General features: G+C 42.4%; 1 protein-coding gene across 5 annotated transcripts in view; it reads right to left on the bottom strand.

Moving 5' to 3' along the window:
- The window catches only part of col14a1b (collagen, type XIV, alpha 1b), a 162250-nt gene that overhangs the window by 124488 nt on the left and 11105 nt on the right, over positions 1–26657 (bottom strand). For 4 of the 5 annotated variants that reach the window (XM_083787762.1, XM_083787761.1, XM_083787763.1 and 1 more), the window contains exons 3-5: positions 25423–25539; positions 10479–10622; positions 9488–9571 (exon numbers count right to left, since the gene is read on the bottom strand). The exons of the other annotated variant lie outside the window; for it this stretch is intronic. In XM_083787762.1, coding sequence (XP_083643888.1) covers positions 9488–9571; positions 10479–10622; positions 25423–25539 — 345 coding nt within the window. The remainder of the gene's footprint in view (positions 1–9487; positions 9572–10478; positions 10623–25422; positions 25540–26657) is intronic. 5 annotated transcript variants of the gene reach the window in all.

Raw genomic sequence — 26657 nt, forward strand, 5'->3', positions numbered from 1 at the left:
GGCTCTAGAGAGACTGTGTACCAATTTGCGTGATGTTTGGACAAAATCTGTAGGTGTACTGTGCAAAAACTTGTTTTGCACAAAGCGGCCTCCTGGTGGCGCTATAACAGGCCGTTCTGGAAAGTTTGGGGCAGAGGTTCATGGTTGGCATCCAGGGAGTGTGTGTGCAAAATATGGCATTGAAAAACTTGTTTTGCACAAAGCGGCCTCCTGGTGGCGCTATAACAGGCCGTTCTGGAAAGTTTGGGGCAGAGGTTCATGGTTGGCATCCAGGGAGTGTGTGTGCAAAATATGGCATCGACCGGGTTAACGGTGGCCGAGATTAGCTGTTCACGGACACACGGACACACGGACGGACACACGGACGGACGGAGTGCAAAACATACTCTCCCCACATGCCTTCGGCCTGGTGGAGACAATAACATGCGTGAACCCACAGACAAAGCATCGCTGTCGAGATATTGGGGTGTGACATTCTATTCATGTCGTGCAGCACGGTGACACGTGCATGCATCCCCCAGGTCATACCACCCACCCAGACCATGTTTCTTTTCCTGAAGGAACCCATTGAATACATACAGTGCCACGCACAAATCTGTCAACTATGCATGAATGCAAGTGCAGTCTCTCAACAGTTATCCCCTCCTGTAAATCCCTAAGTCTATGTCTGTGTGAGTGTGTGTGTGTGTGTGTGTGTCCCTGCCGTTTCAGGTGGTGTCTGTCGGCTGTCTTTATGAGTCAGGGGTTGTGGCATTTTGACTAAGGAGGTAAAGAGCACAGTAAAAAGGCCTCCTCCTTTGGCACTCGCCCCAGATCAGAGAGGGAGGCAGAGTTCAGAGGATCACATTCACAGACTGCAGAGAACAAAAACTCCAAAGATGTACAAATATCTACTATTTATCACGACGTTATTCAATACCTGTGTGTGTGTGTGTGTGTGTGTGTGTGTGTGTGTGTGTGTGTGTGTGTGTGTGTGTGTGTGTGTGTGTGTGTGTGTGTGTGTGTGTGTGTGTGTGTGTGTGTGTGTGTGTGTGTGTGTGTGTGTGCGTGCGTGCAGCTCTTTTCTGCATGACCAAATACAACAACAACTGCTTGTCCACTAACTATAACTCGTAATTGTCGATTATTTATAGTAAAGAAGTTGCACTTGATTCACACTCTTATTACTGTCGAATTTGCTCAGTATGGACCTTATAAGGTGGTACTGTAGCACCACAAGAAGTAATTATTCTCCTTAATAACATTAAATATGTCTATGGTTATGGAAATTAAGTAAGTAGCATTGGAACCTTTCTCCTGTTCCTGTAGTATGACTCATAAGGCAGCTTGGTGTACAAGTACACCCCCTGGACATGTGGCATGGACTTACCCCCAATCCAAAACCCTTAAGGCTGAGTGCCAAGCAGGGAGGCATTGGGTCCCATTTTTATAGTCTTTGTTTTAACTCAGACCTCCGAGTCTCAGGACACTCAATATAATGTCACTAAGCTTATGTAAGAATACGGGTGGCTGTGGTCTGCTGTGGAACTCACTCCCGGATCACCTAAGAGCGCCACAGTCTGTTGATGCTTTTAAGAGAGGAGGACCAGGTTTTCTTTGCCTTCCTTGCTTTTTTAACGTATTTGTAATTTGTATTTATGCAAGTCTAAATAATTGTTTATTTGCGGTTTATAGGCTCAGAAATGAACTGTGCGAATCAGCGCAATCACGTGACCTCTCCCATTTCACAGGTTCCGTTCCTGCCGAGGCACTCGTCGTATAGGACAAGGCCTAGTACTCTAGTCTACCTAGGCTGTGAATTTTGAAGTGATAATCCTCTAAATTGAGACACAGCTTGTGTTGTCACTAATGTACCCTACTGGCTCACTCGCCATTGAGGAGCCCCTAACGGGAGGACGCACCTCCTATGCCCAACGCTCAACAATCATTATTCTGTGTTAGATAGACTCAATTGAGAGTTATTTGGACACTGTTACGGCATATTGTTGTGCATCTCTTGTTGCGTGCTTTTATGCATTACGTGTGTGAAGTATTTGTGCCCTCCTTGTTCGTTCTGCTTGTCAGAGGTGGTGGTTAATAAGTTAATAACCGACGTTCATCTAAAATGGTAGGTGCGTGTGTGAGGCTCCCTTGGCGTCTTTCCTGGCCCTTTGGCACACCTGCACAGGTATGCCCTGTGGGTGTTTTGGGAACAAGCAGACAGGAACATGGCTAAGGAAGTGGTACTGAGGAAACAATGAACCTCATTCAACCTTATTCACTCATCAACACTTTTCTCTACTCTGTTGCGAAAGTTCCTGCATGAAAATATTCCCAGCTTTCTCAGACAGAGACAGTGATATAAAGCTGGACAGATAAGACATACTGTATCACTAATATGATATTAGTGATACACTGATAGACAGGTAGACAGATACGATGACAAACTGGGAGTCAGGTAGGACAGATTTAGTGATATGCTGATATAGACAGGCGGACAGAAAGACAGGTCTACGATGGCGTCTTGGCCTGTGGGCACACCTGCGCCGGTGTATATGCCACCTGGGCGTTCAGAGAGCATGAGAGCCTGAGAGCAGCCCATGAGTTACGGTCCTCACCGTGTCAGATTAATCAGACACAAGCCACCGCTCTTCACATCCATCATACGATCGGGGACAGAGAAGTGAGCCAATTAGAGACAAAAAACGTAGTTTGGTAGAAAATGTAAAGAGGCACGGACAAGAAAGGCAGACAGGTTAAGGAAGGAGGCCGCGTGCACGCACGCACGGCGCACGCGCACACGCACACGCACACGCACACACACACATTTTACAATTTATTACAAAAAATATATAAATTAATAACATTAATTTCTAATTAGCTGGGGACAGGTGGGGAAAAGAGTACACAGTTGTTCTTGAGCTCTTCTCTCCTCTATACCAAATCTCTGAAAATAGCCTTTTTGAAAATCTGCTATTTTTCTGTTTTCACAGAATAGGGATGCAGGGGATGAAGTGGTTAACTCGTAAGAGTATACAAATGGACCTGCTAATGGACTGAAATGGTGAAGGGTCCAAACACATTTACATATATTTACATTTACCTAAATGTAATAATGTGAAATACTGTACATATGACTGGTTAGTTTGCAGAGAGACAGGAGTGCAGACAGACAGATAGATGTGAAACAGGGCAAAAAGACAAACAAACAGGGAGAAGTTTAGAGTGACGTGAATGCAGGCCGGCAGCTGGAAGCATGAAGGCAGGGCTGCAGCCCAAGACCAGGCCTGTGAGAGGAGAGCTGTGGTATTCTGCAAGTGTGGGCAAGGAGCATGCAAAACCAGAGGGAAGGAGAGAGTGGTAGAGAGAGAGAAAGTGTGACAGAGTGTGTGTTTGTGTGTGTGTGTGTGTGTGTGTGTGTGTGTGTGTGTGTGTGTGTGTGTGTGTGTGTGTGTGTGTGTGTGTGTGTGTGTGTGTGTGCGTGCGTGCGTGCGTGCGTGCGTGCGTGCGTGCGTGCGTGCGTGCGTGCGTGCGTGCGTGTGTGTGTGTGTGTGTGTGTGTGTGAGTGAGTGAGTGAGTGAGTGAGTGAGTGAGAGAGAGAGAGAGAGAGAGAGAGACAGACAGAGAGAGACAGAGAGAGACAGAGAGAAAGCGACACAGAGAGAGACCGAGAGACCGACAAACAGAGTGAGAAGTTAATTATTGGTGTCACCTATTTTTGGTGTCTTTCTTCAAAACAAATTGGTAGAGAAAGGTGGAGTCAGGTAGAGCAAGTGGGAGAGAGAGGGGGGGGGGGGGGCTATCTTGCATGCCGCCTTACCCCATGTCTGATTGTGGTAAGTAACCACAGTCCGACAAAAACTCTGCAACATAGAGGTGTTTCTTTGCAGGGGGAAAAAGGCTTCAAAGGGGGGTGATAATAGCTTGGGGTATTGGGTTCTAGAACCAGTGCCGTTCGAGATAGCTTTCTAGCAAACCGGCGCGCGTTTCCACCAGATTTAACTGCAGCTATTGTACACCGGTTCAGTTGGTGGCACTAATGTACGTAGACACCAAATATAAGAAGAAGGATATGTCATACACTGAAGGTGTTGCACAAAACAAACAGATGTACGGTATTTGCGTGTTTTCTTGCGTGAATGTGACAGCTCCCTTACATAGTAAACAGGGAGCCAACAAACGGAACCAACAAATGGAACCAACACATTTTCATTCGAAAAACACTCTGAACTGGTTCAAAATTAGGCGGGAAGAAATAACCGAACCGGATGAAAACGGCCCACAGAGGCGAGGAAAAAAAGGTGACAACAGTGACAATGTATGTAAAAAGGTAGACAGGGAGTGAATGCCAAACACAGTAACAATTAACCGAGAGGTGAAGGGCCATAATGAGAAGAGCAAGGAAAGATGGAGAAAAGGGAAGACACAAATACGAGGCTAAAAAAGGGAGAGAGAGGAAGAGCTAATGAAAGAAACACAAGAGACCCCGCAGGTGACCAAAGTGGATTGGCGGGGTGGGGCGGAGGGCATGCTCAATAACAAGAGAATGAAAAAAGGAGAAGTGTGGGTGTGAAAGTGTATTATTGTATCGCTGGCCGGCACTCCTTCCTCCCATCTGTCCCTTTTTGCCCGGGGCCAACGAGGACAGGTGGAGGCAGGTGATTCATGACTCTCTGTGCACCACAGGCTTCTCCTGTACACACGCACGCTCGCCGCTCGCATTTACACACCCACACACACACACACACACACACACATGTGCACACTTATCGTTGTTGTCGGAAACCTCCTATCTCCTTCCTCCAAATAAATGCCCTACCTTCTTGATCATACTACAGCGCCACAAAAATGTAAGCTGGAAACGCGGTGCAAAGTGAACCACTTTGAGCTTGTAGATCATTGTAATTTGAATCCTGACAAGTAACAGTTTTGGACGTTTCCACCCGACCGAGATGATGTGTTTTCTATGATTGCATACAGAAACATCAGTGATGATTTGGCTCTATTTGAACACCTTCAATAGTTAAATTAAGAAATGAAGAAAATAAATGGCATCCAGTGGACACACCTTGGACACAGTTAGATGACCTTGATTTCGCTGATGACCTTACAAAAATGTAAGCTGGAAACGCGGTGCAAAGTGAACGACTTTTAGCTTGTAGATCATTTTAATTTGAATCCTGACAAGTGACAGTTTTGGACGTTTTCACTGATGACCTTACAAAAAATGTAAGATGGAAACGCGGTTTAAAGTGAACCACTTTGAGCTTGTAGATCATTGTAATTTGAATCCTGACAAGTAACAGTTTTGGACGTTTCCACCCGACCGAGATGATGTGTTTTCTATGATTGCATACAGAAACATCAGTGATGATTTGGCTCTATTTGAACACCTTCAAGAGTTAAATTAATTATGAACAACCCTAGCGTCCCTATTCCGGCTTCGGTGCATGTCATAAATAGGCGAAGGTTCTGCGAAAAAAGCAGATCTACAAGCTCGCAGCGCGTCGTGTTTGCAATGTGAGCTTGTAGATCAGCCATGTTAGGAAAAAGAGATTTCGTGCATGGGGAAAAGGTCAAAGTTTTTACTGTGCATGCAGGATTCTCCTGTATTATTTACACACATGTACCGACCTGCGCAGTCTCACACACACACACACACACACACACACACACACACACACACACACACACACACACACACGCCCACTAGCTCTTAAAAATGGATGATGTCCTTGTTCTTTCACGTCTTTATTACTTGTTTTATCTTTATTTATGTCCTTGGTCCTCTGCAGAGCACTTTGTGATAACTCTGTTTGGTTACAAATGATTCATGAATACATTTGGCTGCCCCTCCGCCTCTCCTCTCCCTAATTCCCTCTGCTATCGTCATCCATCTCTCCATCACTCTAACCCAGTGGGTCTCTCAACATTTTCTTGACATCTTTAAAGTGTTCAAAGAAAAATCTAAGAAATTCAAGAAAATCTATTTGAAAGCATATGTTTAAGAGTTAGTGAAAATAGCCGATCTACAAGCTTACAACGTGACGCTTCACGGCACGTGGTAAGCTTGAATATTGACTATTTTCACTAGTTTGGGTCCGGGGCAAACGTCTAATTTCTCTATTGGGTCGTTGGGAACGTCTGCTCTTTGTAACCTCTATTCTACACTAGTCCCCTCCCTCCTTCTGTTCATCACTCTAATGTGAAGACCCTGATGTCACAGTAAATGCGACCTGCTGTCGCAGTTAAGCCCATATATGGAGATCCCTGATGTCATCACTCATCACTATTGGCCAGCAACTCTACATCTGACCTCAAACCTCAAACCCTTAGATCTCCATATATGGATATATTCCAGAGCCTGTTCTGACATTCCATATGTTGATCCTTCCCAATCCATCCTTCCTCTTTGATGTCTCCCTTTTGACTTATATACCTGTCCATTCAAATTTCAAACTCTAGACGGGCCTGCCCCAAAGTTATTAGTGCAGCCGCGCCCGGCAGCCAGCGAAAACTAGAGTTCTCAACAGGCCCACCTGTCCATTCAAACTGTAGACAGGCCTGCCCCAAAGTTATTAGTGCAGCCGCGCCCGTCGGATGGCGAGGTCGCTTCTCACCCTCAGGCGTCTTACTGGTAATCTATTCAATCTAATCGTTTGACTAACTGCTGCACCCGTACTCCTTTCCTTACCTCATTTGCTACTTCCCCTCGCTCTTTCACTAATCACTCCCACCTCCCCCTTCCCTGTCTCACCCCTCTCTCTGTGCCTTCCCTCTCTCACAACTTTTAGCAATGTCTGACACCTGGGTACAAATGGTGGCTTTATTTCCCTTCCAGGGGCAGCAGATCTGGGATCAGCCACGCCGCACGCTGCAGGAGGCTGACAAACACCACTAACGGTTACTATCTTGGTCCCAGAGTTCACTCCACAAGACTGCCACCAATGGGCCTGCTACCTCCAATGTCGCAGTGAGACAGACTTACGCTATGGTGAATGTGGGAGACTGAGGAATGCCAGACATAGACAGACCTACTATACAAACTAACACAGTATACAGACAGAGAGAAAGCAAAAGGCAGAAAAACACAGAACAGCAGAAAGACAAGAGAGAGAAACTAACAACAAGCTAAAGTTGGTAAGGAAAATTACCGAATAAGCAAAAGAGCTAGAGAGAGAGAGAGAGAGTGAGAGACAGACAGAGAGTGCGAGAGAGAGAGAGAAAATCTGGCACTGGCAATACTTCAAGCAGCCAAGGCGCAGTAATGAGTCAGATGTTGGCCTTGTGGCTCGACCACAGCTATAATCAGGCTGACGTTCTGGAATCGATCCTTTGGAGAGCGCCCAGGGTGGACTCCCACTGCTCTCTTATCGGCCCCACTGCTTTAACTCTACTCTGAGGGCTGTGTGTGGGCGAGCATAGTTGGCTGAGAAGGACCCTCGTCGCTAAATGTCAAGTCAAGGGTGTCTCTCCCAGAAACCCTTCGTCTTATCTGAACACTCATATCGGGGACTGTCAGCGTCCGCACAAGTGCAACATGAACATCTGTGGCAGCATCTGTAGCTCCTCGTTTATCTCAATGATTGACTCATCAGCACGGAGGAATCTGCAACACTCACCAAGCTCCACTCGAGTGCAAATGTTGTGAGTGCCAAGCACCTTTACAGTATTACTTACTGTAGTGTTTATATAGCGGTGTACCAACACCAAGAAACGAGACCATATTACACCTGTACTTGCGACTCTGCACTGGCGACGCTGCACTGTGAGCACCAGATGCGACTTCAAAATGTTACTCTTTACATATAAAGCCCTAAATGGGCTGGCCCCTACCTACATCCTCGAAATGCTGTCCCCACCTAAATCTGAACGCATCCTCAGATCATGGGATAAGGCCCTACTTGAGGTCCCTAGGACGAACCTATTCACCAGAGGTGATCGGGCCTTTGCCGCTCGGGCACCCAGATTATGGAATGCTCTACCGGTGCATGTAAGGTTAACACCATCTGTTAGCACCATCTGTGCCTGTGTTTCTGTGCCAGGCACCGAAGTATCTACGTAGGACTTAAGTGGTTAAATGATCGTCAGTATCACTGACTAGGTGAGAAATAAGTAGAAGAATGTACAACAGTGCCTCTGCAAGGCATTGTGAGCTTGAAGATCGGCTAGTCTCTGCAAGAGTTTTGGTGGAGAAGGAAAAAGGGGTAGACCAACCAAATACAGAGCCAACAGTCAAGTTTACCAAGTATTGACAGTATAAGTTAAAGTTATAAGTCAAAAGAATTATGACAGTGATGATAGTCAATGAAGCTATCTATGGAATCTATGAAAAGGTTACACGATTGTATACAATTTGTGGGGGACTGGACTGGTGGTGGTCCCTGCTTTATCTCTCTCAGCTAAGGGGTCCTTTGCCTGAAAAACATTGAAGACCCCTGGTCTAAGCATTAAATCACAATACAGTATGTCTGCACCGCTACTCTGTTTTCTCCCAGCCTTCCAACTGATACAAACTCTTTCTCACACAACTCTCCCGCTTCCAACAAATACCAAGGGAATTTAACTGGCCAAACTGCATGGGCAGCCATTGCACGCTCATGGCAATGCAATTGTAGAGATGTTTCCTGTGCTCATGCGTATCTGTGGGCCCCAAGTTATGTCCCTCCACAGATGTCACCAAAGCAAAGCAAGTTTGAATGGCAGGCTATCCTGTGCATCCCATCACAAGGTTGCTAGAAACGGAGTCTATCATTTCGGGTGAAGACAGTGGCTAACCCTAGTGTCACCATGAGGTCGTCTGTAACGACCATCAATGCCAGAAGTCACTTCTACACCATCATTAACACCATTCCATGGCTTCAAAAGTCACTAAACACAGAATCCGTCACATAAACAAAAGAGTCATTTATTTGAACACAGGGGAAGGACACAGCGTTAACACATTTTTGCAAACAAAACAGCAAGATAAACACTGCATGATATCCTCAGCTTGGGAATAAAAGAAACAGAGGGTTAGCAAATCAGGCTTACCTTTTATTTTTGCAAACATCGCTGTCATTACAAGGTGATTGGTTGTTTATCTTCGCATTGGCAAATAATGTGCCACAGGAGGTGAATGTTATTATCATGTAACGATGCAGGTGGGCCGCTTGTTTACTGTGGTGGTGCGAGAATTCATTTCCTTTCTCATGTGTTTTGTTATTTTCATTCGCTGCATTTTCTGAACAGCGCATCTGATGTGACAATGATCAACGTCTTGAGTGGAAGAACATTTCATTTCCGATTCTCTGAACAAAACATCAAAGGGGTGATGTTTTCAATCACAGGCCCATTAACTCATGTCTGAGATGTCATGATTTCAAAGAACTCTCCTTTTAAAGAACAGCAATACTGTAGGTCTTCCAGACACCCAGATGATACAGACGAGCAGATGGTTGCAACTGTCCTCTGGGTCTTATCCTCTGGGTTTGCTCTGATGTGGGGCTCCTGGTGTCTATAAGCTTACCTTCTACGATCTCATTGTTCTCCTCTGTGACACGGCTGTCTTCCCGTCTCTGGGGCTGAACAGTCTCTTCACCTGAGCGTTGGGCTGGAAACACAATGAGAGTTCAAAGTTAGTATAATATCTTGGGAACAGAATACAGTCTAACATAATACACTGAGGAGAAGAGGAGAGGACAGGAGAGGAGAGGAGAGGGGAGGAGAGGGGAGGGGAGGGGAGGGGAGGGGAGGGGAGGGGAGGGGAGGGGAGGGGAGGGGAGGGGAGGGGAGGAGAGGAGAGGAGAGGAGAGGAAAGGAGAGGAGAGGAGAAGAGAAGAGAAGAGAAGAGAAGAGAAGAGAAGAGAAGAGAAGAGAAGAGAAGAGAAGAGAAGAGAAGAGAAGAGAAGAGAAGAGAAGAGAAGAGAAGAGAAGAGAAGAGAAGAGAAGAGAAGAGAAGAGAAGAGAAGAGAAGAGAAGAGAAGAGAAGAGAAGAGAAGAATCACTATCCATAATCACTATCCATAGCCATGTGCCATGAGCAAACATACCAGATAGCAGCTCCATTAACAATCAAACATGCTCAATCAGATGCACTCAATCAGATGCTGGGTGGTTAGATATGACTCTTTGGCTGGTTACAGCTGACTGTATTCTTCTTGCCATGCTGCCTGACAGCATATGGTAACTGAATGCTGAATGTATAATTGCTAAAACACAGATTAAAATGTAACTATTCCTTTTGCTATACAAGACATTTATAGTTCTTATAGCAACGTAGAAACCATAGGCTGTCTATATCTATGTATTACAAATGTATATGTTGACATGAACAAGGACCCCACGTGGGAGGGGAAAACATTAAAAAACAAAACCAATAAAAAAATGTATATAAAAAGAAAAAAACATAGGCTTGGATTGGACGAAAGGTTTGTGGATAAGAGGCTTATACAATAAAGAGCCATAACAGTCATGTGGAAATGGACTGGATTCATCATGTGGAGTGAATATAGTCTTACCCTCAAGTTTGCCCTGAAGAGGTTTGCTCTCCAGCACTCCGTTGACAGCAGTGATCTTAAAGTCGTATTCTTTTGAAGGGTCAAAGTCCTCTATGACCAGCTTATGCTCTGTCCTTGACACCTGAACTTCAGTTTCCTGTCCACCTGGTCAGAGGGACAGAAACAGCAAGCAATCAACATGACTGGCCAAAGGTGGATGGGACATCATTTAATTAACACTTTCTTTGCCCAGGAATATTCAGAATAAAGGAGCTAAAGTGCCCAGCAGATGAGGCAGATTTTACTCTGAAAATCCCCGCCTTCAGTTACCCCACAAAACAGGGACTCTAGAAGCATTTATAATCCAAACGAGATGCTAGGTTAAGTCAAAAATGATTTTGATCAAAACGCTGTTTTGATCAAAATCGAGTGCCGTAGATTTAGAGTTATGAGCCACTTTAGTCGGGCCGTAAAAAAGGAACTGAATGGCAGTGCGCATGCGCTTAACACAAGGAGATCGCATTTTCAATGAAAATGACCCTAAGATGTCCCCAGACGTCCTGGGCACCCTAGGGTGTAATTATAAAGACGTCTGGAGACGTCTTGGGCACTGAATAGGATTTAATCACAGTCTTTTTCTTTGCCGTTAATATAAAATTAAAGCCCTGGCCCCTGGTTGAATCCTTTCACTTTTAACCACTTAGACCCACATGTATAAGCAGGGCTCCAGCGTGCGACCTATTAAGTCGCATAGTTGCTTAATTTCTTAATGTGCGAGTTAAATTTTAACGAGGTCGCACCGGTGATACTTGCTTTCACTACCCGCCGCAACCATGAAGCACAGGCGATAATAACATATTACTTTATTCTCGCTCATTCCGCCGAGTCTCTTTTTCTCTCTCTCTCTCTCTCTCTCGCTCGCTGACTCGCTCCCTCTCTCTGCCTGCTTGACTGAGTGCCTGTCTGTCTGCACCGGTCTGCACACGTGAGTCCAACAGCGGCGGCGCGCTCACTGATCAACCCCGGAAGAAACGAAACAAAGATTTCAGCAACAATCAGCTGTGCACTTAATCTAAGTTTCCCTGGAGCGCGCACTCAGCACGCATTTCACAAATGGGATGATGGTGCTGTCACTGAATCCACGGGGACAGCAGACACAGAACATATGGGGGACTGTCCCTTGTCCCCGACCCCAAACACGGTAAACTTGTTGTTGTTTGATTCAACAAAGTGCCACCAAAAAAATAGCTTCCAATAGCTTGTTATTTTGCGTCGAGTAGTGCTTTTGGTGTTTTAACCCTTCTGGACGGGAACCCCTTTTGGGTTAGTTTCTGTACAGTATGTACAGTATTAAAAAAATTGATGCTGCTATATAAATATTGGACGTCGCCATAGCTCGCTAACATTTTACCATTAGCATTCAAGATGGCAACAAACCGGATGCATGTCATACTATCACGTGGCTTCTCATCACGTGGCAAGTGCCACCACTTTTGTACACCAAGTGGCACTCAAGGTGATAAATGGCACCTGCACCCAAATCGATAGCAAAGTTAGTTTAAAAAGTGTTGGGAAGGAAGTGCAAATGATTATTTTGAGCCTACATCAGCAATAAAAATGGTTGCTATCCTTAGTCGTATCTGAAATTAAGTATGCATAAAAATCCAGGTTAAGCCCAAGAAAGCAATTTAGGACACCACATTCTTAAAGGTATTCAGTGATTTCACTCAAAAAACCTTAGGTTTCGTTTTTGGCTGTGGGACCCAGCCTTTCGTCCAATCAGGATAGAGAGTCAAAAACGAAACCTAAGGTTTTTTGACCCCCAGGGGTTAACTGGGGACAGGGAGGAACTCCTTATATGGCCAGCACACTCTATAGTAGGGAGGATTATCACAACAAAACAAAAAAATAAGTGATATTTGAATTAAGTGAAATCACTGAATATACCTTTAAGCAGTGGTCTGTGTGGATAAAACATTGGTTTATACCACAGGGAGTAATTAAACACAATCAGCAGGGTGGCCTCTGACCTTCTGTCTACATATGCTCACTCAAGATCAAATCTACTTTTCGTTAGTTATTTTTTTAATATCTCAGTTTGTGAGGGCCATCCGGAGTCTAAACTGTGAACTGAGGCAGGCTGACCTGCACCTGAACCTTGCCGGATGTGACAATTCTTCTTCACACTTTGGCCTGAAAATCAATTGAATAGGCTTCTTAGGACATTTTTATAGTGTGTGATGGAAGACCAACGCTGGAGGGGCCGTTGGGACTCAAGCGAACAGGCTGAGAGAGAGGGGAGAGGGAGAGAGAGAGATAGGCGCAGACACGTAGTGAAAGGAAGATTTTGAGACGTCGAGAGATAGAGCTGAACGGAAATCAAACACAAAGAGAAGGGGGCACAGAATGAGCTGAGAGACTGGCAGTGAGAGCAGAGAGAGAGAAAGCAAGAGACAGATGGAGAGACAGAACTGGAGGGAGAGCGAGATATACTGGAGATATACTGGAGGTAAGAAAATGGACCAAAGTCTCTTCTCAGTTAGCCTGGTCTAACACGTCACAACCTAAACTTAGGCTAAGCAAAACGTATAGCTGTTTCTACCTATCCTTGCGCAGCCAGCCTTCATCTGCCTTTGCAATGCGGGTTGGGAAGGTTACTTTAAAAAAGTAATCCCCTACAGTTACAAGTCACTTGCTAGAAATTGTAGTCAGTAACGTAATCTGAGTACCACAATTTAAAAAGTAATGGGTTACTTTCAGTTACTTTTGGATAACTTTTAAGCAAAACTCTATGTTCGACAGCCAACAGTCCGATAGGTAATAGTCCACCAGCCAATAGTCCGACAGTCAATAAATTGTCAGACAACCAACAGTCCCACTATTCCAGTAATCCGACAGCCAACAGTCAGACAACCAACAGTCCCACAGCCAATACAAGCAATAGTCCGACAACGAATCGTCTGACAGCCGATAGTCCCACAATCAATAGTCTGACAGCCAATAGTCTGACAGCCAATAGTCTGACAGCCAATAGTCCGACAACAATAGTCCGACAACCAATAGTCCGACAGCCAATAGTCCGACAGCCAATAGAGCGTCGCAGTACCGCCCCCCTCGAGAGACCCGGAAAAGAAATCCCTGTTCATTTTCCTCATAGACTTTTCAGAAAGTGTTTATTTAAAGACGTTTACAAACTCTTGTCGTGACAAATCATGACAATAAACACAATGTTTTGGGCCAAACAAAGAATTAGAAAGTAGAAAACAATGGCAGGTTACAACACATTTTTTGTTGTTTTCCAGAAACTAGTAATATAACTAATTACAATTTTCCAAAAGTAACTTGTTACTATTTCCACAAGCCGTGGTGGTGTTTTGTTAATTAAGTGTAGACTGGCTTGGGATTGAATGGCTTTGCAGGCTGCTGATCTGGTCTATAGAGCGGATTAAAAAAACCATGTGCACTTGTCCGTACGTATGAATTATCGGATGCGGAAGGGTGGGCCTTAAACCGTCCTGAACACACTGGGTAGTGTGAGACTTTTGGGGACAAAAGATGCAATTACTAGGGTGGCGAGAAAAAAAAAAGTAAGTAGTAGTAAAGTAAGTAAGTATTTCGTTACTTTTGGCAGGGAGTAATATGTAAAGTAATAATATTACTTTTTTAAAGTAACTAGTAATAGGTAATATATTACCGTTTGAGTAATTTTTCCAACACTGCCTTACACAACAGCGGTATGGTGGTATTGCACCCAGCCCTAGGTCTAAGTACATTATACTATATACTATACCGAGAACACAACATTCTGCATCGTGACGTGTGCGGGACACCATTGTACAGCGGCGTGTAAATTAGGCATAATAGTGTGTGTGTGTGTGTGTGAGTGCAAAAGGATATAAGAACACAAGGGATCACATGGCTACAGCACGTTTATCACAACGACACTGATACTTTGAAATGCGGCGCTCAAAGACAATTACGCTGTCATTTGGTTCCTTCAGGCGACCAGGAGAGAGAAAAGGTCTCACCACCGTGACTCCATCAGTTTCTTTTTAATCCCATCTTCTTCTTTTTTTAACAAAGAACCACCCGAGGGCTACGCATTGCAGTGAGAAAAACTGTGTGGGCACGTCCCAGAAATGAGGCCATGAGGGTTTGGAGAATGTCAGTCCTGTTTGAAAGTGTTCCGGCTTATGAAATGACATAAGAGCAGTAAATGTTTTATTTTTCCCCTGTGTGTCCATGGATAAAAATGTCCATTCATAACTCACTGGACTGAGAGCCTTCACAATATACACTATACAGAATGTCTTGGGGGTGAGCTGGCGTGACAATTAAGAGTAGCTTTCTCGTAACTGAAAGGTCACAGGTCCCCTTAACAACCTGAGTGTCTAAGCCACGTTCAGGTGTCTCTGGGGGAGACACAAGGGCCATTAACCTCTTTCAACCGGGCATCCCAATTTTAGGCATGAAAATTATCCAAAGTTGTCATTTTGTCAGTAGCGAAATTAGCTGATCTACAATAGAAAGTTGCTTGCTCAGTTCCAACTATTCTTGTTATATCACTAAAAACTGAGCAGCTGAAGTCAACATCTCTGTTGGACTCCAATTCGAATTCATACTACAAACATTTTTCTAAATGTCAATTAACAGTAATCAAAAACTTTTTTTGTTCAGAGAATCATATTTGTTTTTTGTTCATTAGATTATCATTCATTAGGTATTCATTCTCACTGCTTCTGTTTTTGAGAGACCAAAGCTGTATGTCTGAATGAAGAAAACAAGGCTTATTTTCTCACTGTGCACCTGTTTCATTGTGGGAATTATGCTTGTTTGTTTTTTTGGACAGGCTACAAGAGCCCAGGGATCATTAATTTCACTCAGCAAATAAACAACTGTGGAAACTTCAGACTGAAGTGAGACAAAAACCAATTTCTGCTATTGAATGCTTGTCCTTCTATTTCCTTTATCTTTATGCCTGTTTCCCACATCCCTCAGTGTAAAATGCATGGCTAACACTACCATACCAAATAGTTCCAAGTCCAACGGATTAAGCTTTTTTGCATTGCTCTCCTCCCAAGACCAGACCACTCTTTCTCAAACTGAGGCTCAATGCCAACAATTTAGTGAGGTGTTCCTGAAAGGGTCTCAGGCAAAGAGCAAGTAGGGGCGGAGGGGAGACGTGGAAATTCACTTTCAGCATTCACCCAGCTTTAGCTGCTAAGATGGTCATGCCGAGCACTCACCTTCTCTACACACTTACTGTAGCTAGCACCAATATGAGAAACGCATTTCATTTTCAGAAATGTCATACTTTTTTGGTCCTGATTTAATGGTTCTGGACATTAATGTAGAAACTAGGGATGCACGATTAATCGGTAGCATAATCGGAATAGGCCATAACGGCCATTAAAAATACCATATGATTAAATAATACAATTATTTAATCGGTTTTCACCTGCTTAAATTTTTTAATAGTTCAATATAAATCAAAAGTATCTAGTACCTCTAGTCTACAACAAAAGCCAAATCATTATGATGTAAAATCTTAAGTAAAAACAAACTTTTCTTTTTCTACATTTAATTTGTGTACATTTAATTTGTGTACACTGCCCCAGACTAGAGGGGGATCAGATGAGTGCTTGCTTTCAGAAAAAGACAGGTGAACAACAGCACCATTTCTCGAGAGGCTACACTTGACTATTTTGGCACAGTGATGAAAGACTGATGGGATGAGATTCTGTTCCTCCTCCGTGTGTGTGTGTGTGTGTGTGTGTGTGTGTGTGTGTGTGTGTGTGTGTGTGTGTGTGTGTGTGTGTGTGTGTGTGTGTGTGTGTGTGTGTGTGTGTGTGTGTGTGTGTGTCTCTCTCTCTCGCGGTGCCTCTGTACCTCTTTAACAGCACCCCCCATATGTACCTCCATCCCTCTTCATTTTCACCCCTTCAACATTCTATCCTCTCCCTCATCACGTTTTCCAATTCATCTTCTTACCGATCACCTATCCCTTTCTCTGTAGCTCTTCCTTATCAATGTTTCCCATTGACAGTTGTCTGCTTTCAGAAAAAGACAGGTGAATAATAACATCATTTCTCAAGATGCTATACTTGACTCTTTTGGCAAAGTGATGACAGACTGTCTTCCTCTTCTGCGTCCCTCTCTCCCACTCTTCCTCTGTACCTCTTTGACTGCACCGCACCGACCCCTCCATTTGTTCTTTACTTCTCTTACACCATCCCTCTTCATTTTCACCCCTTCCAACTTTCTATCTATCTCTATTTCATCACTTTTTCCAATTAATCTTCTTTCTTCGTGACCTATACATTTAATCTTCTTTCTTCATGACCTATACATTTATCTTATAATGAATCTTCTTTCTTCATGACCTATGTATACATTTCCCTGTAGCTTGATCTTCTTTACCAATGTTTCTCATTTACAGTGTTTATGAACACTACACTTGACTCTTTTGGCACAGTGATGACAGACTGATGGTCTCTCTCTCTCTCTCTCTCTCTCTCTCTCTCTCTCTCTCTCTCTGCACGGCGCTGACCTCCCATTTGTTCTAGCTATGTACAAACACGGTGTAAAGGCTTTGAATAAAAAACAGCTGAGTAGGAAAACAGACACTGTATGGATAGACTTTAAAGATGGAGGACAATTGCAAACCAGTGTGGAGAGATCAGGGGATCTACAGTGAAGGATTTCTGTGAAGAGCCGGCCGGAAACAGTTTTTCATTGTTTCATGGAATGTTACAGATTACAATTTTTATTTGATACTTTAAAAGCGATTTTTTTTTCAAGTTGTGATGAGGAGTGGTGCAAAATGGCTTTTATTCTTGGTACTGGTTACAGCAAAGACAATGCAAAAAATGTGGCAGGTTTTGAATTGTTGTGAGACATTTACAAAACCAGGAAAAATCAAGTGTTGAATGTTTCAGGGGTGGAGCTCTTGCCAATGGCCAGAATCAGAGTGGACTTTGGGCTTTATTCACTTATGAATTATGTAAATTTGTTTTACTTTTCAGTGGTGCTTTAATGAGGCTCTGTGTTCTGTTGTGGAGGAACAGTTGGTTTTTAATGATGTGTCGTAATATAGCTTTTCTGATATTTTTTTATATGTTGTCATGTTTTAAAAGTGTTATCATTTAATAAATAAAAATCTAAAACCTCTCTCTCTCTGTACCTCTTTAACTGCACCACGCTGGCCTCCCATTTCCCCTGGCCTCCCCTTCATCTTTCTATCCTCTCCCTCACCATCGCTTTTTTTCCCCACCCTACCCCTTTCTCTATTAGCCTGGCATGGCCAGACTATTATCACTGCATAGATATTACTCTGGAACTTCGGTGTGGAAGATTTATTCTCAAGGGGCGATTACAAAGAGATGTCACAGCAAAAAGGTCTCACTTTGGCTCGGGCGTCTGGGCACCTTGGATGGTAATCCAGTCTGGCAGTGTGCTGCAGGTGTCATCCCCCCCATCTCTCTCCCCATCTCCTGTCATCCTACTGTATACCTATCCCTCTATTAAAAAATAAAGGCAAAAGCCACAGAAAATATCTTATCTTTAAGATAACTTTGCATGGGCTCTGATCTGACACCACAACTTTGGGTTGAGCGGGATCTAAATCAAACTGGATAGTGCCAGACCAATCTCACCAGGGATTTGTTTTCTTGAGGTAGATTTGTCTCGTTTCCAGGCTATTTCTCTGTAGCTCGTCTTTACCAATATCTCCCACTTTTGATCACTATGAAATGGCCCTTACTGTTTGTTTTGCAACGAGGAGCCATGTGTGTCTGTGTACGTCGCCTCGGCTAAAAACCAAAGTTACTAACTTGGGCGCTCAAGAGCATCCTTATATTTTGCTCTCCTGATTCAATTTAGCACGTGTTTGTCCAATCCCTCTTCGGTTCTCTCGTTCCCTCTCTATTCTCTCTCTTCCCAATCTCTGCTTCATTCACATGGCTTTCCATCCATCCCATCCAGCCCTCTCCCGCTGCCTTCTACTCTTTTTTTCTCCGTCCATTCATGTGTCCCTCCTTTGGGCTGTTCAGATGGCAGCTGGACAGGCTTACTGGGTCTTATCTGACAATTCCTCCATCACTGTGGTCAAGGAAGATAGCCCAGTCACACTGTAAGCTACAGACACACTACACTCTGCATAGGGCGGGATGTCGTCGTTGTCAGGCAGAAACCTCTTACAGTATCTCCATATTTCATTATTTACTTGTCTTTTCTTAAATGAATGGTGTACTACGTGATCACACTACAGCGTTTCAAAAAAGTATTTAAAGTAGCAGATCTGCAAGCTTGAAACGTGGCATGAAGAGACACATTTTGAGCCTGTAGATCTGCTACTTTTGAATTTGCGTCCTGAAAAGTAACTGATTTGGAGATATAAGGTTTCCACCCGTATTCTGGACCCAGATCTGATGTGTACACGCGCGCACGCAAGCAATCACACGCGCACGCAAATGTCCAGAGGGTATAAAAGCACTTCTTCACCAACTGGTATAGGTTAAATGCTAACAGATTCATCTGTTTTAAGTCTTGGTTTCCTGTCAAAATCCTTCTTAATCTCTCCCTATAGCTGTGGGTTATGTCTGGAAAGTTGGCGCCCACTCAAATCCTCTGATAAGTGATTTATCTTTCTGGGATGTTGTTGTCAACACCACATATTCACTGGTTAGAATCCCCACACCAGCAGTGTGATTTTCATCAAAGTGCCCATGAGCAATGCAGTGTGAGCTCTGAAGTATTGGACAATTCCACAGTAAGTTTGTGCCGATACCACTTTTACCGTACTTAGGCAAAAGAGCAGGGCTCTATAGCCTACTTACTGTAGTCCGCTCCTTTTTTCCCTTTAAAATGTAAAATGTTCACAGGTTTTCCCCAGACTGCGAAACTCATGAGTGAGTCATTGTGACACTGTAATGCTTGCTATCCAAGGTGGAATGTACCCATTATGATCAGCAAGCCGTGAGACTATAAGCTCTCAATCGTCAATCATGTTTAAATAAAACAGATTGATCATGTCACTCCAGGCTGTGTGGAGTTTGGACTTAATGTCATCACTCAGTGGACGCCCGCTGTGACAGTGGAGGTCATTTTGGGAATGTGATTCTGCGTGCTGCTGAGGTGCTGTACATCCAATAATCTCCTTGTTGCTACCTCACAGGCCTAGACTGGTCACTTGATGTACCAGAAATATGTCCGGTTGGCCTGTCATTGGCCTGTCATTTCTCGACCGTTTCGGACGCGGGGCAGCTCGCCGGAACAGGGACTGGAAGTTCCGGGGACCCCCACACGGAGTTGCACCACTTACTTCACACGGGTGTGATTTTTTTTACTTGCCCGTAGAGAATCTGCTATCTGCCTGCCGGTAGTGGTCGGCCAGTCTGGGCCAAATGTCAGGGCCGAGTTTTTGACCAAGTCCAGCCCTGCTACCTCAACTCAGAGTCATTCTTTTTTAATAGTTTTCAAGTTTTGGAAATAAACCATTGTATAGAGTTGTCGCAATAATTAAATACCTCTTTAGGATATTGGATTACAAATTAGTTGTCCCACTTATTGTCCCATATACTGTATGTGAAATCACCCTACTATAATGATGGAGGGGGACATAAAAGACGATATCCCTCCCATATTTGTGCAATAATAAGTAAATAAAGTACCGCACTACAAAGTTTCCTTCTGAAAAACTGAAGTATTTGTTTGATAGATTTATTGATTGATCAATTCATTGATTGAATAATGTCTCAACCAATCAACCAATCAATCAAATAATTCATTGAAGTATATCATCTCTAAAGGTGGTTTTATCATGCTTCTCAATGTCCATGTATGAAGTGTCGGTATACTTCAATGGAGTATTTGATTGATTGATTGATTGATTGATTGATTGATGTCTATGGACGGTCTTGATTGTTGTAAAAATGTAGGTAGGTCTTATCGCGAGCGACTTGCAGGGACAAGGTAAATAATCACATAGATAGAATGCAGAGAGAACTTGTCCATGCATGATGTGTACAGGGCTGTGCAAGTCACTGAACATAACTGCACTGGTGGTGGTGCCATCAAAGAAATTTACGTTCAGAATTTCCATAAAATCACAGCAATGTTACAGGTCTCAGGCAGTGTGTCTCAGACAGTGTTAGGATTCAAGTTCAAGTTTTTTTTTATTGGTCATTTAAAATACACACACCTTATACAATGTATTCAGGGTTTTCTTTTTTGACCAAAAGGGAGTGTTTGGCAGAAGCCTCAGCTTATGGTGCCAGCCCTTTTAATATTCAAAATAGCTATAGAAAGGAAAAATAACAAAACAAAACAAAGAAAAAACAAACAAAACAGAGAGAAAAAACAAAAACAAAAACAAAACAAGACAAGACAAAAAAAAAAAAAAAACAGAAATTATAATAATAATAATAATAGTAATGATAATGATGATGATAATAGTAATAATAATAAACATAAGGGAGGAAGGAGTATTTTGGTTATACTTTTATGATATCAATCCACTTTATACCTGTCTATCATATTGTATTTAAGAGTTTTTTTAAATAAATGTAATGAGCTGCTTAATTTTACTTCTTTATTGAGGCTGTTCCATAATGTTACTCCTGTGAATGTTAAAGATCTTTGTTTGCCATTGGTTCTGGTTTTTATTTTTGAATAAATGCATGTAGCTCTGAGATAGTATCCTGTTTGTCTTATATGAAACATCCCCTGGATGCAGTCCGGGAGCATGTGATTATTGATTTTGTACATGAGTTGAGCGATTTTAAAGTCTACTAGTTCTCTGAATTTAAGACTGTTTGATTTTATAAATAATGTATTGGTTGGCTCGTATATATATTTGGTTGGTTAATGTTTTATAAGTATTTCCCCAGACTTCAATACAGTATGTAATGTGTGGTAATATTAAAGATTGATACAGAATATATAGTGAATCCATGGAAAGAATGGTTTTTGTTTTATGCAGTATTGCGATGGCCCTTGATATTTTTGTTTTTAGTTGGTTTATATGGGAATTCCAGCTTAGCTTATGGTCGATAACCACACCAAGAAATTTATTTTCATATACTCTCTCTATTTTTACTGTATCTATCATAATTTGTATATTTTGTTCAGAATTTCCAAATATAATAAACTTAGTTTTATTTAGATTTAATGATAGTTTATTTGCATCAAACCATCTTTTTATTGTTTTTAATTCCCTTTCCACTGTATCCAGAAGATGCTTCAGATCTGTGCCAGAGCAGAACAGGTTTGTGTCATCGGCAAACAAGACACAATCCAGCCTCTCGGAGACTTTGCATATGTCGTTAATATATCAAATGAAAAGCTTTGGCCCCAGGACGGATCCCTGTGGGACCCCACAAGTGACTGTTGATGATTCAGATCTATCATTATTAATTTGTACATATTGAGTTCTGTTTTCTAGATAGTTTTTAATCCATGCATTTGCAACCCCTCTGATACCATATCTATTTCATTTATCCAGTTATCCATTATTAAGCCTGTCACGACTCTGGATAGAGTGCATATCGTCTCTGTCGGGTGGAAACCAACTCCACAATTGATACTTACATTTTCAGGATAAAACAATTATATATATATATATATATATATATATATATATATATATATATATATATATATATATATATCACAAGTAGCAGATCTGCAAGCTCAAAACACGTCACAAAGTGCCATGTTTCCAGCTTGCATATCTGCTACTTTTGATGATTTTGTGTGACACTGTAGGATGATCAAGTAGGGGCGCTAATTTACCCAATAAAAGTTAAAATATGGAGATAGGCGGTTTCTGCCTGACAGCAACGATATGTGTTTAGTGGGTCTGAGCTGACTTTGATTCATTCTGAAGGAGCTCACTGTGTAGGAGATTGAAAGTGTAATGGGGTCCATCCATCTCCGTGGCGGAAATGCTCATTTATAGTATAGACAGAGTATAGTAGAGCAGCCCTGTGGTGTGTGTGTGTGTGTGTGTGTGTGTGTGTGTGTGTGTGTGTGTGTGTGTGTGTGTGTGTGTGTGTGTGTGTGTGTGTGTGTGTGTGTGTGTGTGTGTGTGTGTGTGTGCGTGCGTGCGTGCGTGCGTGCGTGCGTGGGTGTCTAAACAGCGCATGTATTCTGTACACAATGGTGGACAGTAACAAGGTACGTTTACTTTGATGACTTTCACTCCACTACATTTCAAAGGCAGATATTGTGTTTTTGACATTTATAGAAAGCGAAAAGTACATTATGAATTTACCACCTTGTGCCTTATGTCAAATTGTGAAGATAGTCGATCTACAAGCTCACAACGTGTGAGGTTGTATATCTGCTTTTTCCACTATTATTGATGCTTTTGGAAGATGTCTGGAAATCTTTTAATTTGTTTGGAAAATGTCTACATGTCAATACAGCAATACTTAAAATGGAAAATCGTAATTTCTACTACTGAATACTTTTAAAGCAAGTACTCCAGCACTTTAACTAGAGTACAAATTTGATGGAGCAACCTTCACCTGCAGTTGATTATTTGACCAGGAGCATCTAATACTGTGACTCAAGTACTGGAGTTGAGTACTTTGTCACACACCAACTGTACAGTGCATGTATTGTTATGTGCATCCGTTTATCGAGACAATGATAATTTGGCGATGTAGAATGTATCATCATTTCAAGCCATAGACGTATTGAATTGGATTTGCTGGTCTTTCATCCCACTGTTTGACAAGAAGGGTGAGTAGTCTAATTAGTTTTATTGCTCTGCTTCGATTACAAGCTCGAGGACAAATTAACTGACTGTGTGCGTGTCTGTTTTTAGTCACTTGTCACAAATCTATGTACAGTGTATAACTGCAGTCGTCGGCATCACAAATACACATTCGCGCACGCACACACACACACACGCACGCGCACGCACGCACGCACGCACACACACACACACACACACACACACACACACACACACACACGCACGCACCACATTTATTCAGCATGGCAACTGCAGTCTGTTCTTTTGTTAAATGACTCGAATTAGGACTTAATGAGTGGCTTTCATATATAGCCTACAGTATATAATTTGAAGCTGGTCAAACGCTACTGGACAATATAGTTGCTGTCAATGATGTAGTTTATTGCTACAGTGGTGGCCACACAACACAAGTGATGAAGTTATTCTGGATTAGTAGCTAGTATTATGGCCACTCCCTTTGCTCAAGCACAAGTGATGGATGTATTTTAATCCTCTGGCCATGAAAAGACAGACTGCCAGACCATTCTTTGAAGCATTTTGGCAGCTGAGAAGAGAACCTAATTTAAGTTTTACGTTCCTCACCCAGTGGCGTGAGTAACCTACTTGCTGTGGTTCAGTTGGCTTGCAGTGGACTTCAAAAAGAGTGGTGGCAGCAAACTAACTTACAAAACTTGGGACTGGAAGTTATGAATATCTGGATACACTGACAAATACTAGGCTAAGTAATGGTCTCGCTTCACAGATGAACTTCCCTGTGCAAAGCACTTAACCCAAAACTGCTATTATATACAGTAGTGGAACTGCTCAATGACCACCAGTATAGGACTGGGGTTGTAATGGTCAGACGCCAAGGGTAAAATGTGTAACTCTATGATGCTAGAGTTGTTGCTCCAGTCTAGGTTTAAAAAAAAAAAACAAGAGTGAGAACAAAGAACGGACAAAGAACGAGAGTATATGTACTGTATCATATGTGGCACTCCATAAATGAAGGTGGTAGCAAATAGCACTCTACACCTAACTAACTCAAATGGATTACTGCATCATAAAAACAAGCTGAAGCTGCATTCAAAACTGATGACAATAGAATACTAGAAGCTTTTCATCACAGCAACAGCAGCAAGGCTCACTCCCTCCCTACCAGTCCTGTGCCAGTGGATCCCTCCCCGCTATAGTCAAAACTCTCTCTACTCAGTCTGAGGTCTTCTTCAGAGACAGAAAAAGAAGGGGTGAAAGTGACATTTTCCAGTTGTGGTGAGAGGAAAAGGCCACATCTATATGCAGTGTATACAATTTGTTTTGATTACTATATACTGAATGAACTACAATGTGAGTCTGTGTGAACGGTATGCTACTACCACGTAAGCACAGATACATCATAGTGTCATCATGTGTAGAAATCTGGTTTCCAATCTGAGTTGCAGTTCACCCCCCCGCCCCACCGCCTCTTCTTGCTTCTCTACTGAACTAATAAATAAAACAATAATGTGAAACGGATACTTGAAGCCTTTTCTCATGATAGTAGTAAATACACAGTAAAGGTTCCCCTATAGGCTATTATACAATCACATTTTACAAGACTGCATGCCAGTACTGTAACACTAATAAAAACCTGGGCGTGGTTGGACTAGTTTGCAACAAGCTCTTATAATTATAGACACTTGTCAGCCATCACCTACAGACCCCATCCTTGCCATTATGTTTATAGCATAATCAAAATCAAACGCCATAGAAGCGATTTCATATCACTAAAGGTATAATAAAGTTGTGTGCGGCAGTGCTTCACAAACAAGGATCCGTTCTCGATGTGGTGAGGTATGCGAACAGCACTTAAAAAAATGGCTGATCCGTTCCCCCTCGGGGTGAGGGAGATGAGGTTTAACAACCAAGAGGGCCCTGGTGCATAACTGGGATTTTTGACCCACCGGCACAATGACATAAATACTTATGCATGATTTGTGAACTGGCGAAAGTTACGAAACCACCTCTCCACAGGCACATCCTCAGAAAGGAGTGGTTTTTACACACGTTCATAAATGAGCCTAAAGCAATGATACATGGAAAATGTCAATGAAAAACCATTTACCAAAACACAGTATCTAATGTACACACACCACACAGCATAGTGTGACTATCTTTAATGTCCCTCCAGCAAAGCAAGCAACAGTCTATTCATTTCCTTTTCAGAAGAGTGTTGGATCTTACCTGGCGTTGTGGTGTAAATTACTTTGTAGTGTTCAAATTCTCCTTTCGGCTCTTTCCATGACACATGCACCGAGCTGGGGCTCTGGATTTTTACACGAAATCTTCGTGGGGATGAAACTGGACAGAGAAATGAAATGTTTAAAAGTATTAAACAATAACTGACAGAGAACACATTTTCAATGAATGAATGTATGTATGAATGTAATCATGAAATGTGTATTTGACAATAGATAGGCTATACAATAATGTCAAATACAACAACATATTGTCATTGCTTTTATCGTTATTAATGAAGCACCATTTTCAACCATATGTTCATATAAGTGGCACAATATATGTCTACTCTCTCTGTGTCTTATCTGTGGGCTAAAAACTGTACCAATGACATCAACAGGGATTGTACCATTTATATGAAGATGGATCAAATTGGGCGAAGTGGTCCTTTAAGGAATATTAGTGAGTAACACCAAAGTACTGAAGGGAGCTCAGTTTCAAAAGACACGACTGGAGGACATAGCTTCAGTTTCATACTCATGACTTAAATTTAAATAACTGAAGTCTGAAGCACACACTCTTCAACAGAATCTGACACTTTCATATTTCATACAACACAGTCTAATAAAAATGACGTTTATGTTTGCCTCTTAGGCTTCGATATGTTTAATAATTGTATAGTTTCAAAACAATGTAAAAAGAATGGCAGAAATAGCTGATCTACAAGCATTCAACACGCCACAAAGTGAAGATGGAAACAATTATGATTATGCAAAATAATTGTGATTATCTTGAATAATACTGCAATTAAACTATTATATAATAATTGTGACAAGCCTATGTGTTGTTCCAGTTATTGGAAATTGGTACAGTGCATCATCAATGTTGAGCGTTGCCTCTGCCATTCTGAAAACAAAGCATCTATATAAGAAAAAGAGTGATCTCTATTCTCTACCGAGCACCTACTAATGACTAATCTTTAATAACATTTGGAAGCCTTCGTGACAACATCATTGTCAGCCAGGAAGCTTCCGATACTTTGAGAAAGCGCTCTATCCACCTCTTTCAAATCTGCTACACTTCAGCTGATTGTGAATCAGTTGGAAAGCGGGACTGAACTCCCTTCAGAGCTTTGGTGGATGTGGAAGCAGCACTCCATCTGTGCTTTCGCCAGACACGGACAAGAAAAAAAACTTAAAACTTAAAAACAGAAAAAGTTAAGAAAATAAGGCCTGTATCTC

Source organism: Protomyctophum parallelum (assembly GCF_964188405.1).
Source record: "Protomyctophum parallelum genome assembly, chromosome: 1".
Classification (NCBI taxonomy): domain Eukaryota; kingdom Metazoa; phylum Chordata; class Actinopteri; order Myctophiformes; family Myctophidae; genus Protomyctophum; species Protomyctophum parallelum.